The sequence below is a fragment of the Gymnoscopelus microlampas genome, assembly GCF_963454915.1.
Source record: "Gymnoscopelus microlampas genome assembly, chromosome: 20".
Taxonomy (NCBI): domain Eukaryota; kingdom Metazoa; phylum Chordata; class Actinopteri; order Myctophiformes; family Myctophidae; genus Gymnoscopelus; species Gymnoscopelus microlampas.
Window position 1 is genome coordinate 13,515,421 of NC_139957.1, and position 15,656 is coordinate 13,531,076.

At 41.1% G+C, this 15,656-nt stretch overlaps 1 protein-coding gene across 5 annotated transcripts in view; it reads left to right on the plus strand.

Moving 5' to 3' along the window:
• Positions 1-15,656, plus strand: part of klc1a (kinesin light chain 1a) — a gene marked incomplete at its 3' end in the record, with an annotated part of 52,886 nt that overhangs the window by 5,816 nt on the left and 31,414 nt on the right. For all 5 annotated transcript variants that reach the window (XM_084045640.1, XM_084045642.1, XM_084045641.1 and 2 more), the window contains exons 2-4: positions 5,704-5,971; positions 7,773-8,003; positions 8,693-8,771. In XM_084045640.1, the coding sequence (XP_083901766.1) occupies positions 5,705-5,971; positions 7,773-8,003; positions 8,693-8,771 (577 nt within the window). In that variant the 5' untranslated portion in view covers position 5,704. The remainder of the gene's footprint in view (positions 1-5,703; positions 5,972-7,772; positions 8,004-8,692; positions 8,772-15,656) is intronic.

A 15,656-nucleotide genomic window follows, 5' to 3' on the forward strand; every position in this document is an offset into this window, starting at 1 on the left:
CCATAATTTTTGTTCTTCTTCTTGGAGAAGAGAAAGGAGGGGCCGAGGCGGCAGGGGGACTAGGGAGAACAAAATCTAACATTAAAATAAGCCTGTCAAAGAGAACATATAAATATATACACAGTATAGCATAAGACCAGCAGATACAGTATTTACATGAGGGTAAGCTGAAGGTGCGAAAGTGGTAACACATTGGTCATAGTGGCAGCTATGTGCATGATTAGACATAAGGTGCAAAAAAACACATAGGGCAGACACTTCACCGGGGAAAAAAATCCAGGACCACATGGAAAGTGAAATCTGCACATACTGTATTCCGGCACCCTGGTGGGTCAACTAATTATGTGTTTACGGCCACATCATCCTGTGTTGGACCTCATTTTCACTCTTCATTGTAATTTTCAGAAATGTATGCTTTAAAATAACATCAAATATTCCTCTCTGTTAAATTCCTTTGTCTGTGTGACCAAGTCAGAATATTTCCTGACTCACGTTGTGTCTCCATAGTCCATACACTGGTTGCGAAACACAGATCCACGTTGCTGTGTAGCTCATGCTGTCAGACAGACAGAGTGGTCAGTCTGTTCCTCATTAATACCAATCATATTTATCACTTCCTGTGCATGGTCATGGCTCATGCCTTTTGTTAACTGTTTCACTGATCACCATCAGTAAGTACACTCACATTTAAGCACTTAGCATATCAAGCTGTGATGCATTGTAACTGTGAGCTTGTCAGGGTCAGTTGTGCTTTATTTCTCAACGATACAGAGGTGAGAGACAAAAAATAAGACGGGTGGGAGAGGCAACGAGTAATACTGGCTGTGTTTAATTATCAAATGATGAAAAATATAGATAGTAAAGATTCAGTTTTTGTCTGATTTCAGTCAATTTAGGTATTGATGTCCATGGTTTAGTTGTGTCACAAGTTGAAACAAAAGGGCACAATTGTCTATCTATACATATTGAATATTGACACTTGATCCATAAATATTGTGGCATCACTTTTTATTCATATCATCCAGTACTACTTTGTAATTTATCCATTGTAAATATTGTAACTGAGAGTGCACAAATATGATTTTCATTTGTACACTCAGTTAAATTAACAAGATTTAGTCTTTAGACTAAGGGATTGATTGAATATTTTGTTAAACAGAAATGCAGCATGAGTACAATCATATCATAAACTTAGACTAAAATGGATCACACAAAAAAGTCCAGTGGACTTGTTGTTTCCATTGAGGTCCTATATTCAATTCATCAACATAGCATAAATACAATATCATCATAAATATAAAACACTATAGGTACAGCATAGAAAAAAGAGGGTAAATAGGGGGTGGGTGGGACACTTTTTTTAAGGAGAAGGGATGATTACCTCCCCCTTTGGCCTCCTGAAAGGTGGATTTTCAGGCCTGTTGTAAAGGAAGCCAGTGATCTGATACTGTATGTATGTGCTGGTGATTACGTGTGTGTGTCAGCCACTGGGATCTTTTTATAATATTACAAAATATTTGGCAGGTGAATTTCACTTGGAGTGTAGCTGGAATCAGCCCATTCATTATATTAGACTTTCCCAGTCACCAGCTCTGAATCACAGCAGATGGTTTATGACCATATTCCTACACATCACTGACTTACTGGTTTAACCCATTACCTATCTAGTCCTCAAGCATGAAGACCAGAGCAAGCTGTTGCTATTCCTCTTCTGCTGAGATTTTTTTCACTCTTCATCCATTATGCATCATTGCACTTAGCTGACCCTTAATCCACAACTTCTAGTTTCAGATCTAGCCTGAAGACGGTTCTTCAGGCTAAAAACTAATAGACATCAAACGTTTAAACAAGGATATATTAGAGTGACTATTAAATGTTTCAAAGGCTTCTCTATTAGTACACAGTTTTTACATGCGTGTCTCTCGCTGCTGTACATACCGAATATACAGTATATCAGTGCAAGAAGTGGTGCTGTGTTTAAGCAGCATACCGTTTGCCTCCACACACACACACACACACACACACACACACACACACACACACACACACACACACACACACACACACACACACACACACACACACACACACACACACACACACACACACACACACACACACACACACACACACACACACACACTCTCTCTCTCTCTTTGTATCCTCATAACCACATGAACTTAAACTCCTGGGGGATCTGCTTTGTATGAAAAATATTTTCATCCCCAAGGCTGGACTTCAAACCATCTATTTACATTTCAAACGATAATATCAGAAATACTTCCCCATCCACATTTATCTGTAGGACTTTCTTTTCCGGGAGTCGTCTGAAAGACAAAAATAAAACATTGCTAGTGGAGAACACAGCAGAAATGAGAAGGCCTGTGTTGTCACTTTCATTTCTCTTTTACACCAACAGCAGTGTTATACTGTATGTTGTGCTTAGTGTGTGTGTGCTTTTGGCTGTTGGGGAAATTCTTCACAGTCCAATGGACCTTGTGCTAGATTCAGAGCTGAATATAGAAACATGATGGAGCTACTGAGCTTTACTTTGTCATTAAATTAGCATAGCAAACACGTAACTTATGTTGGATTACCTGATGCTTCCCCTGGTGTTTTCCTTGGAATGTTTTTCTGTTTTTGTTGAAAATAAGTTGAATGAGTTCTGAGTGCAATAAACAAATCTGTGGTACCAGTGGGAAAGTAGCTCAAATACCAGTCAAATTGAAACATTTCGGCTGGTGAGTTTGTCAGCTTCTTGAAGCCAGAACACTAAAACATTTGTCTACTGGGCAAAGTCAGTTTCCTCCCATGATACAAATAACATCCCAACGATACTTGGCCTCGTCTCATCCCAGAGCTGCTGTTTTCATTCCTCTCCAGCACATGGAGATTATTTCCTGCATTCTCCCCAATCTAGCCTATCTCTGCTCTGCTGTCACATGATCGGCCAGAGGCTGATTTCAGAGTCACATGAGCGAAGCTTGCTCTTCCTCTGCTTCTGCTACAATGGGCATTATTCTGCAAATGTTATTGCAACTTGAATCCAACAGCTCCACGCTGGAACTGAAATGTGAAATCCAAGGCGAATCGAGACATGATGCTTTGTTTTCACTCACCTGGTATCATAGCAACTCGTCTTACGGGAGGGCAGGGGCGGGTTTGCCCAACAGCTTTGTCTCATAGCAACCTCAAGGACTCATTTTGGAAGAGGTTTATAGAAAGGCATTTATGCTTTATTGGATACAAGTACAGCGGAGATGAGGGAAAGCGCTACAGTACATGTGAACCCTGGATGTCACCGTTAATGCACAAAGGAACGCTAGTCAAACTTTAGTTTTTTTGAATCATCAACTATCCATAGCTGTTGCAGATACCCTGTACTTTCGCTTTTAGAATTATTGTATGCTGTGGTGGGTCTTTAAATCACTGGGCTTCAGGGGAGTGCTGTGTCATTTTTCTGATGAGTTCTCCTGGATTTATTAGACTGCTCGCTACATACACTGCTGAGCCGCTCAGTCCTAATCCTTTTACATGTATAATGAATTGGTTACAAGGTAAATAAGGCCAGAACGGAGAGAGAAGGTGTGTACATATACATATTTACAGTTTGGATACGGTCAGGGAAGTGCAGACATGAACCTGATGTGGAGGTGACAATTTTTAATGACATAAAGAATTAAAGTATGTTTTGTTCTAATGACTTGCGCATGCTTCACCAACAAAGCTTGTTCTTGTACAAATGAAGGATATTTGAGCTTGTATAGTACCTAGATCAGAAGGTGAGGAGTTTTAGGAATGGGATGAGATGTGGTACAGATCATGGGCAGGATTCAGACCCATGACATTGTTGCTAGATGTGTACCTACAGTATGTGGTATGTGTAACCACCACAACCAGGAGACACTGATCTGATAGTCTTTTCACAATGTTCTTAATAATAATATAGTTTTACAATACAAAACCTAATGCACTTTATTAGGTATATTGTATTAACAGAGAACGTATGTTTTTTTGTCCCAAGCCAAACCAGTGAGAAACCACATGTAGGATGTGCATACAATTACTTTAGCATTTCCTTTCAGTCTTTGACCTTATCTTCACAACCCACACAGCCCACTAACCTCAGATTTGTGATTAAGCTGTCAGTCAGACTCAGACTGCAGTCTCAAAGTCTGCGGTTTTCCTTTGAACATATCTGTGCAGTTACATCAAGGTGTCTCTTTCACTCGCCTCTTAACAGGCACATGTTGCATAAAATGGGTTAAATACTCCTGCCTGCGGAATTGTGTTTTTTTTGATAAGCAAGAATTAAATTAACCTTCTTGTCTACAGGCCGCAAGTGGCTGCCTGCAGCTAATTAGTACTACTTACACCATTTTATTTTATAATAAAGTAGTTCCTTCAAATGATGGTTGGTTACATACAAAATACCAGGTAGAGTAGACTAATGTGCTAGAATAGAGTATTCTCTCTTTTTAAAAAGAATAAGATCTCAATATGATGGATTATTAACAAATAAGTGGCTGGTGGAGTGCTTAGTCTGCTTTATTATCATGATTATTTTTGTCTTTTTCTGCCTTTATTGATAGTATATAGTCGATTGACAGGAAATGGGGAGAGAGAGACGGGGAGTGACACGCTGCAAAGGTCGTCGGGATCGGGACTTGAACCTGTGACACGCTGTCAGGCTGCATTGCAGCCTAGCTGCGCAAGGCTAGCGGTCCGGGCCCTGCTTGCCATTCTTAGAATAGAATAGGACCTGATACAAATGATGGATCATTAACTGACAAAGTAGCAGAATGGAGAAGTTTCTGATCCATAGTCAAATAAATGACCAGTGTTTGGCTGAGTGTTAGCTGTTGTTTTAGCCTACCAAATGTCCTTCAGTCAGCAATCTTTACTTAATGCTCGTGCCCTCATGCTCTCTCATGCTCTCACACACTCACTCAGTGCAGCATATTGATCAAAAGAGGGCTGAACCCCCACTGGGAGTTGGAAAAGCTTGTTCACCAGTAGATTTGACATTGGTGTCTGCAGTGGTAGTGGCCAAGAGACTGAGAAAAGGCCAGAAACACGCACAAATGAATAATACATAGGATGGTTCGAGATTGGCTTGCAGAATTTAAATTGGACTTGTTGATGGATGGATGTGTTTATGAAGCATACCTCCCTTCCCTTCCCCCATACAAAACTGAGGAAACATAGGTTATGAATTATATTCATATGTTCAGCCATGCAGTGTTGTTGCATAGCAGTTGATACAGATGTTTAGCAAACAATGAGGTTTCTGTTGCCAGAACAAATTTGTTCTACACAGTGTTTTGTGTGCCACATACAGCAGGTCTAGGTCTATTTTATGTCCTGTATTGAGTCCTGTAATATGTCCATGTATTGTGTCGGCAGTACTCTGTTGATGGATTAACATTGAGTTGCCTTAGACAGTGCCATGTACGTACATACCCTGTATGAATTCCATACAGTAGACATTTGAGTTCAGAAAATTTGTCTGAGAGTGTACAGAAGGTAACCAAATGGACCTGTAAGGGTTCATTTGGTTACATGTGTACACTCTGAGTTACATTAACACTAAGGAGTTTGCAGTTGATTTAAAAAAAGAAATTACTGAAAAAACAATTTCAGTAAATATTTGAACGTTTACCCAACTTGAAATCATGGGATTGTGTGTTGGTTCTTCTGCAGGATGCGTGAGGACATGTCCAGCATGGTGTGCGTGAAGGAGGAAGAGGAGTCCACAGAGAAGCTATCTCAGGATGAGATAATCTGCAGGACCAAGCAGGTGATCCAGGGTCTGGAGGCCCTGAAGCAGGAGCACCACTCCATCCTGGACGGCCTGCTGGGAACGCTGCGATGCCTCAAACAAGACGAGGAGGGGGTGTTGGTGGAGGAGAAGTCCCACATGATCCGCAAGTCCCTGGAGATGCTGGAGCTCGGCCTGAGCGAGGCACAGGTGACCCTGGATCTGTTTTTTACCTTCAGTGATGTGAATTGATCGAGTGATTTGAGTCGATGCATGCATCTACATTGTGTGTGTGTGTGTGTGTGTGTGTGTGTGTGTGTGTGTGTGTGTGTGTGTGTGTGTGTGTGTGTTTCAGATTGGGTATCATAGTGTACAAAATATGTTGACTAGGAATCATATTGCATCATATTTCACGATGGAGAGAAGCTATACAAATAATATTACAAAAAAAACATTCACGTGTAAGGCAGAGTCCACACCGCAACTATAACAAATACAATGGTGAACGATATAGTTATTGTTATTGTTGTAGCCACAGTGTGAACGGCCCTTAAGGCTCAGTAGCTCATTTACTCTACTATTGTTGGTCATTTTGTTCAAATACTGAAAAGGGCGTTACGTGAATGCAATGGAAAATAATGGCCCTGCAGCAACTTAGATGCATCTCTCAGAACAGCACTTCATCACCCAGACTTAACAGCACCTCCTACTGGTTGGAGCCAGTTAGCCCAGTTACCTGTAAGAGAGACTACAGTACCTCCTCCACTTCGCTGTCAAATCTACAGTGTTCATTTAACTCTGAAAGTGTACAAATGGATATCTCTCTCTCTCTCACTCTCACTGTGACTCTCTCTGTCTATCCTCACTTTCTGCTCTCTCGCTCCACCCTCGCTTTTCTGTTCTCTCTCTTCCACTGTATAGACCAATATAACAGAAAGAAATAATCTGCTAAGAAATGTAAGTGATTTTTCAACTCAGTCGTTCATGTTTATGAATCATGGGAAGAATCATGTAGAAAATATGCAGGTTCTTGCTCTATCTGGGCTCAATCTGCAGGAGTTTTAAAATTTGATTGCATAACACACTACAGTATAATCTTATAAGATAATGTTAAACATGCACGGTACATGCATCATCACACTACAGGAATTTATTAAGATTCTCAGGCTTGCCGGAGAAACGCAGCACCTCAGCGTGTTGAGATCACATGCGGAATCAGATGCAAACAGCGGAGCCCGTTGTGGTGAAACTTGTGGTGGCCATCGACAAATGGTTCTGATATGTCTGGAAGGACAAGACTTATCACAGTCATGTTCTTGCTACATACAGTATGGACAAGCCTCAGCTGTCCAACGCACCACAGGTGGTGTTGGCCGCTCGCCGTGTCAAATGTCCTCTATTTCTCTGAATGTCTGTCTCCTTGTAGTTTGTGTTGGTCGCGTGCCACTCCTGTCCTGTATGTAATCATCCACATAAATGTCAAACATATTTGAAAAGTACCGGGGCGGCTCCCATCATCTGTGAGCAAATCGGAAGGCTTAAGATTAGATCTTTGAAACTTGCACACTATAGGATAGATAATCCCTGCCAGATAATCGCTCCCAATCAGGTTAGAATAGGGAATGCCCCTCGCGATAGTTTTGGGGGGCCTCCAAACTGAGCCAAAATCACACCGATTATCCTTTAGTTGTGAGCCCAGCATTATACACACAAAACAATGGCTCTTCTTCCTACACTCTCTCACACACACACACACACACACACACACACACACACACACACACACACACACACACACACACACACACACACACACACACACACACACAGGATATATGTTCAACCTTGCGCACGCGTCGGTGACCCCCCCCCCCCCCCCCCCTGGGTCCCTGTGTCGCTGCCCGGGCTGGTTGTAGGCCCCTCATTTTCAGATAAGAAGTCATTGATAATAGAGGTGTTGTACCTGATTGTCCTGTAACATGGTGTTCTATTCTGTGGCCCTTCCCCCCAGGTGATGATGGCTCTGTCGGGCCACCTGAGCTCGGTGGAGTCTGAGAAGCAGAAGCTCCGTGCCCAGGTGAGGAGGCTGTGTCAGGAGAACCAGTGGCTGAGAGACGAGCTGGCAGGGACCCAGCAAAAGCTCCAGAAGAGCGAGCAGAGTGTCGCCCAGCTGGAGGAGGAGAAGAAACACCTGGAGTTCATGAACCAGCTCAAGAAATACGACGAGGACCTGTCGCCCTCTGTGAGTGAACCACACACCATGTAGCATGAGTACTGGTGGTGTTTGTGTGGATGGGTGGGTGCATGTGTGCATGCCCTAACTGAAATGAAGTGATAAGCCCGTGATTCTTAACCACTTAAACCCTCTAGACTTAGTAAACTGGACCTGAGTTGGCTCTGTACTTGAACCACTTTTTTCCATCTACACCAGATCTCTTCTCTTTGGCTAATGTTTCCCCCAGAATGAATATGGTTGCTGGGGTTCAAGTGGTTAACCTAATAACAACGCTGGGAACTCAAGGGTGCACATTTGTACACTCTGAGTTACAGACTATTAACCACTTAAACCCTATGTACTTAGTTGACCGGGTGCCACAGGTTTCTATACTACGTACGCTAATATTTCGCTCTACACCAAATCTCTTCGCCGAAGTAGTCGATCTTCTATTTTTTGCTGAATGTTCACCCCAAAATAGGGATGCTATGGTTCATGTTGTTAAGGGTTCAATTGGTTTCTAACTCTCAATCATTTTGCGAGGGAACCTGGGGAGAACCAGTGTGATATACCATCAGATAATAAAACACAAGAACAGATACCCACGCAAGTTTATATATGATGAGGATATGTCCTCCTCTGAGAGACACTGAGCATTCATACATCAATTATTGTCAAACTATAATCTCTGCCTTACTCTCCACATCTCTCCTCAGGAGGAGAAGGACTCTGACTCCAGTAAAGAGACTTTAGATGATCTGTTCCCAGATGACCCAGATGACCAAGCCCCAGGCAGTAAGTCTCCTCTCCTCTCGCTGTCCCATACTGCAGCATACACATCTCATATGCTTCAAGATATTTATAAATTGGGCAAAACATATTAGCCAGAGCAGATCACACACATTTATGAAAAACTATTTCCAGGATCAAATATCATTTATATAATATAAAATATAAACACAATCATTGAAAAATACAACTTGCATAGAATAAGGTACTTCTCCAAAGTGAGTTATATTTTTCTCAAATTGTGCACATCTCAGTGTGGACCCTGCACCTACCTGCACTATCAGTGAGTTGGTCTATATATTCCATAATATACGACGCAGACTGTCCCATATATTACACAATATACGGTGACCATCCGTTTTCACCGCTCCTTGGCTCTCCTTCTTGGCTGTACAAATTGCTCACTCTCTCTTTCTCTCTCTAACTTTCTCTTGTCTATAAATCTTTCACTCTGTCTGTGCCTTTGTTTTTATGTGTACCTCTTTGTCTTTCTGCCCTCCATCCCTCTCTGTATTTGTGACACACACACACACGCACGCACGCACGCACGCACGCACGCACGCACGCACGCACGCACGCACGCACGCACGCACGCACGCACGCACGCACGCACGCACGCACGCACGCACACACACACACACACACACACACACACACACACACACACACACACACACACACACACACACACACACACTCACACTCACACTCACACTCACACTCACACACACCTAACAGAGTACAATTTTCAGCCCTTATTCTCTCTCTTTTCACTCCCATTTTCCGGGATCAGCCCATTACCAGTGTGTAATGGGGTGGTCTCTTGACATCTTAGTATCTCAGACAGCTGAAAGAACCATTGGCTGGAATGGACCATTAGTCACGGCCTGATTTGGATCTGAGCCAAATGCAAAGCCCCCACCCCCCACCCCCCAAATCTCTGTTAAACTGTAAAGATCCACTGTTCGCCTTGTGGCTCCTATGTTGCAATGGTCAGACTTTTTCATCCACTGGCTGTAGAGGTGCTGGTGGATTCCAAAATACCAGTCACATTTATTGGTTTATCAGCCCAAAGAAAAAGAAAAGTCTCTTATGTTGGATGGTCTGTTGAACTTGGCAGTAGACAGTTCTGGCTGGTGGTTAATGTCTGGCTGTAGTAGCTTGGTGTGACTTCTGCCACAACATCAGCTGTCATCCTAATTTTGTTTTGGTTTTTCGGCAAATTGCTGGACACCGCAACAGGAAACCATTGTAACTGGAATCTTTCTCATGATAGAACATTCAAGTGTTTTATACTGCTCTCTGAATTGCGGTGGTATGGTAGTATGGTTTGCTGTGGTGGAGACCCACTCCTGCATGAATACAGATGAAACAGAGTTCATTTGCATGTAGCTCTGGAAGTGGAATGTTGCTGCTGGGAAGCCTGTAGCAAAGGATTTACTTCTGATGGAATAAATCAGAATGAAAGAGCTATTACACTGGAGCTCAATACTGCATGATGAGACTATAAAATAAACTATTATGCAGCAAATGTATAGTTGGTATGGAGACTTTAACTCCATCTAGATTATTACAGTTGTGAACAATGGCTTTAAAATATATAAATATACAAAGAGAGAGAGAATAGAGGGAAATCTTAATACACACACTCACGCAGAGTGGTACATCTGGTTGGTCTGGTATTTTCTTCTTCATACAGATGGAGAGAGAATGCAGGAATGCATGCAACTGGAAAGTTGACATTACCATTTAAAAAATATGTCTCAGGGGGAGAGAGGTCAAACCTTAATTATTTTCCGACAGGGCTCAAATGAACTTTAATTCTTGGTAGCATGGGTGCTCCCAACTAAAAAAGCTCAGACAATATGTACTTTTAGTTTTATTAACTTTTTTTTCTTGATTTAAAATGGATTGATGGATGGATGGAAGAGGCTCTCTGTCCCTCTTCCATCCATCTCTTCACTGAGACTGCGGCATTGAGGAGGACTGTGGTTGTTTTAATGATTTGATTTGATAGCCCATTTGTTTAATATAATTGGAATTTCTAAATGACAAATTAATTGCAATGTAAATATAGTAACCTAAATAATAATGCCACGTGTTTATGTCCACAACACAGCCCAGTGGGCACTGATAGAACAAAGGGTGTGCTTCTGTGCAAACAAAGAATAAACAGTGTAACTCTGTAGAAACGTTTGATGAACGTTAGGCTACAACCAGTGGTGTAGTGGAGGTGTACTGCACGTCGTTAAATTGGCTAGTGCTTATACTCACAACTCACTTCTAATGTGTGCAACAATCAAGTTGAGTGTTGTCAGAAATTTAATTGTTTTCATAGGCTACATATTCATTCTGAATATTTTAATCTGGGCGAATGCTCCCCATTATATTTTGAGATCACACGGATAACATTTCAGCAGTATTATGCGACCCAAGTGGTCACAATTTCAAGCCCTGCTTACTGATTTATTTTAAGTAGTTTGGTATAAAAAACAAATGGAAAGTATCGTTGTATAAAACAAAAGTCTTCACTTGCACACTCCAGAAGGAATTAATGTCTGATTTAGGCATTAGGCATTAGCTAACTACCCCAGTCAGCAGTTGTGGACTGCTTTGTAGCATTTTTGCATTTGAATTAGAGCTTAAAAGGTGAGGTGCAGTTGAATATTGGAATTAGTACATCAGAGAGGCCTCAACCATCTCTCTAAATAAAAGCTAAATTTAGTGATGCTGACATTGAAATATTGAGTAATATGGTTACATACCCACTGAAACATTTTAGAGATTTATAATTTGTATGATTGTAGCTCACTGAAACATTTTAGAGATATAGAATTTGTGTGATTCTAGCTCATAAAATAAATCCATTAGGAGCCAGAGAACAAACTCCTGAAAACAATGGCAGGACATTTGTGATTTGCTACTTTGCATTAGAGATAACATGAACATTCATTGAGTATGTGTGTGTTTCCGTTTCTGGTTGAGGCCTGTGATATTCCTGCGATATCTATTGTAGATTTTAATGACCTATAGTTGCTGGATAGTGGAAAACTATTGACACAAACGATTATTTCTGATAAGCTTCAGGTATGGGTAATTTTTTTGCTGAATTCAAATGTCCTGTTATAACGTGTTTCTTTTGCTTAACGTTTTATGTAAAGCACATTGAATGTACTTTACATCGTGGGACTTGTACCGAAGACTCTCTTCTTCAAGGCTTACATATATCTACTGTATGTCTCCTTTCTGCAATTACTGTCATCCCCACCACAAAATCCCTTTAATGTGTACCTGAGCCTTTTTACACCTGCTCTTTAGAGATGTGTATATTCATAACGGAGAGAAGCACAATTTGCACCACTGGTGCACCTGTTTGATAATTAACATGCATGTTCGTAGGCGAAGAATGCGTGTGAAACAAGGCACAAAAGGCTGTTAATCTGACCCTCAGTGTTGCATGCACACAAACACAACCTTGCACACCCACATTTATACTCAATGATCACTTACCCATGTCAAGATTACAGTAAATATAACTGAATACATTTCATGTAACCCATTAGAACCAGGAAAGCATCTGTGTCATTTTAGATTTTTGCGTTGGCTATTCAAAAATAGCAGATGTAAGCTCACTTTGTGCTGCACTGCAAGCTTGTACATCTGCTATTCTTTTTTAATCTCAAAAGTGTGAGAACTCCTGATTTAGAAGGCATTTCTAGGTCTTAATGGGTTAAGAGTAACACAATACAAAGCACCATAAGATCCACACCTAATACCTCAACCAAGGCTGTATAATACTGTATATTATATAAAAAAGAGAAACTTTTGAGTTTAAAAGTGGATTAGCACTCAAGCACTGTGCAGCAAGTCTTTTGTGTGTGCGTGCACGCATGTACAATCTGCGCATGCATTTCTAGGTTTCTTGTAGCTCTTCGTGTGTGTGTGTGTGTGTGTGTGTGTGTGTGTGTGTGTGTGTGTGTGTGTGTTTGCATGTGTACTTTTGATGATGGGAGGAGTGAGAGATTAGAGTAGAGCAGGGGAAAAGGGGACGAGAGGGAGAGATAAAAGGGAAGAGTGTAAGTTGAGACAGGATATGCTCCACACAGTACAAAGAGGAGAGTGTCATCAAACACACCCTCACTTTAATCCTCTCTACTGCAGTTACAATTTACAATTAAGGCATTTAGCAGACGGTCTTAATCCGAAGCAATTTACAGTAAGGTAAACACGAGGTAATGCATAGAAATAGTCATCTAGGATCGTAGGTAAACCAAGAACCTATCATCAGTCTAAACAGTATAATATCCACCAAAAAAAATCTGTACATTGAAACCATACAAACTATACCTCTGTGTGTAAGAGTGGGTGTGCGTACGTACGTCCTCCTTTCTGTTTGAGTTTGTCTTGTGACTGGGATGGGGAGGGGACCCTGTGTGTTTGTGTGCGAGTATGTAGGTTTGCATGTATATGCAAGTCTGAGGGTTTGAGGATTGTATGGGAATGTGCATTCAAGTGTGTGTATAAGTAAAGGATGCTTTACTAGCGCTGTAGTGGATTAGCTCTCTCCTGCTGATGTGTTCAGTCTCTCTACACAGATCTGAGGAGTGCTGTCATCAATGGTTAATGATGATTCAGGCTTAACAATGGATCCCAGAGTCTCCTCCACTTAATAAAGCTTAACCAATAACCATCAAAGCTTTGCATTAGGAAATTTCACCTTCATTGATGAGTAGATTGAGAAAAGCTGTAGACAGTTGATGCAATATTATTTCATAATAAACAATATGAAAATGGATCAGCAAATATTTTGCATCAAATTATTCATAATGTTGACGCCTTATCCATACTGGTAGAAAAATCAGCCTTGTTCCGAATAACAATTGTGTTGCTTTATCACCTTATAATATTCACTTTCTCTGTGAATGTTCTTGTGACTCAGCGGTTTGGGAAGAAGAAAAACAGCCAAATGAATCATACAAAAAGATGCTCCTGGTGTGTGTTTTAATTGTTGTCTTTAGGGAAACAAATCATTGTTGTCTAGATTTCAGCCTTGATATAGAAATGCAACTTGACTTTTACTGAGATACTGTAAAAGAAACCTTAGCCCTAAGTTTGGTTAGAGATGAGCCCTTCAGGGGACATAAAAACGAGGTAGAACATTGACAGAACATTTGAAATGCTTTGTAGCTGCAAGTTACACTCTACTGTATGGCTTTATTGTAAACCTTCCATACTACAGTATAAACAAAACAAATGTCACCCATATGATTCTAAATATACAACAACTGCCAAAAGAACAATGTCTATTCTTTGTCCATTTTAAACATGTGAAAAGTGCTTTATTGCAGTTCCCTGTGCCAAGAAACACTGTCTATGGCCATGAGCGTAGGTAGGGACAAGCTATTCTGGTGTGTGGTGTTGAACACCTGGTGTCACTTCCTGTGTGGTGGGTTGGTTGGTCAGTGAGGAATACTCCTCCTGTGGTACAGACCCCACTGGACCTCACACAGGGTAAATATAGAACCACAGTCCTTTAATAAGAAACCCAATAGCCTGGTTTACTACACACACACACACACACACACACACACACACACACACACACACACACACACACACACACACACACACACACACACACACACACACACACACACACACACACACAAAATGAAATTATAGACTTACTTTTTTTAGATTACTTTTTCAATTCATCAAATAATTGAGAAGCGCTTTTTACAGTGGTGTCCCGTAAAAATAGTCGATCTACAAGATGTGACACATTTTGAGCTTGTAGATCTGTTTTTTTATGTATTATTTTATTAAAACGGACAATGTTTTTAATCAATTAAATTAATTAGCTTGATTAACTGTTGCACCCCTACACCCACGAGGCATGCACACCATCACGTATATACACAGACAAACAGACAGACAGACAGCAACATATGCAGTAGTACAGACACCAAAACTGATACCAACTCAGACAGATACTTTAGTTACAGATAGATAGACAGAAAGACAGGCAGACGTAGACAGACAACAAGTCATGAAAAGAATTCTAGTCATGTTGACCCCATTCTATACAGAAGCCAGTAAACCTGCATACATTCAAGATTGAAAGATTGTATTTGTCACATGCTCATACAAGTATGTACAGTGAAATGTTGGTGTGAATGACTCCGCCTCACTGTGCTTACTGCTAACCTTGTCCAACAAATATAATACAAGTTAACTAAGGTAATACTAAGTAAAATTGCGTAGACATTTTAAACCTATTAAATGTGCAAAAAAGATAGACATTAAGTGCATTGCTGTTGAATGTGATCAGTTAAACCAGTGGTTTTCAACGTGGGATCCGAGGGGTATCAGAGGGTCCCCAGCTGGATCCATCTGGTTCCATTTTTACACACCGAGTTAAATTAGCACTGAGGAATTTGCTGTGCAGATTGGGGTCCCAGAGATAAACATTTTATCCAATGCGGATCCATGGTCTAATGCATATAAAACTGGGGATCCTTCAAATACAAAAGGTTGAGAATCATTCACTTAATCACTTAGCAACCTTATATACTTCGTTGACCGGGGTACCCCAGGGGTCTATCCTTGGCCCCCTCCTTTTGTCCCTCCCCTCTACACCAGTGGTTCTCAAAGTGGGGTCCAGGGACCCTCAGGGTTCCTTGATAGGGTTGCAAATGTTCTTTCAGAGTTGCAAATGGACTTAGAGGTCTATAACTCTGAGAGTGTACGAATGGAACCAAATTTGTTATGGGGGTCCTTGAAGTTAAAAACTTTGAGAACCACTTCTCTACACTAAATCTCTTCCGCCAAATGTTCTCTCCCAGAATAAGAACGCTAGGTTTCATGCGGTTAAGCCCTTCTCTCTCTGTC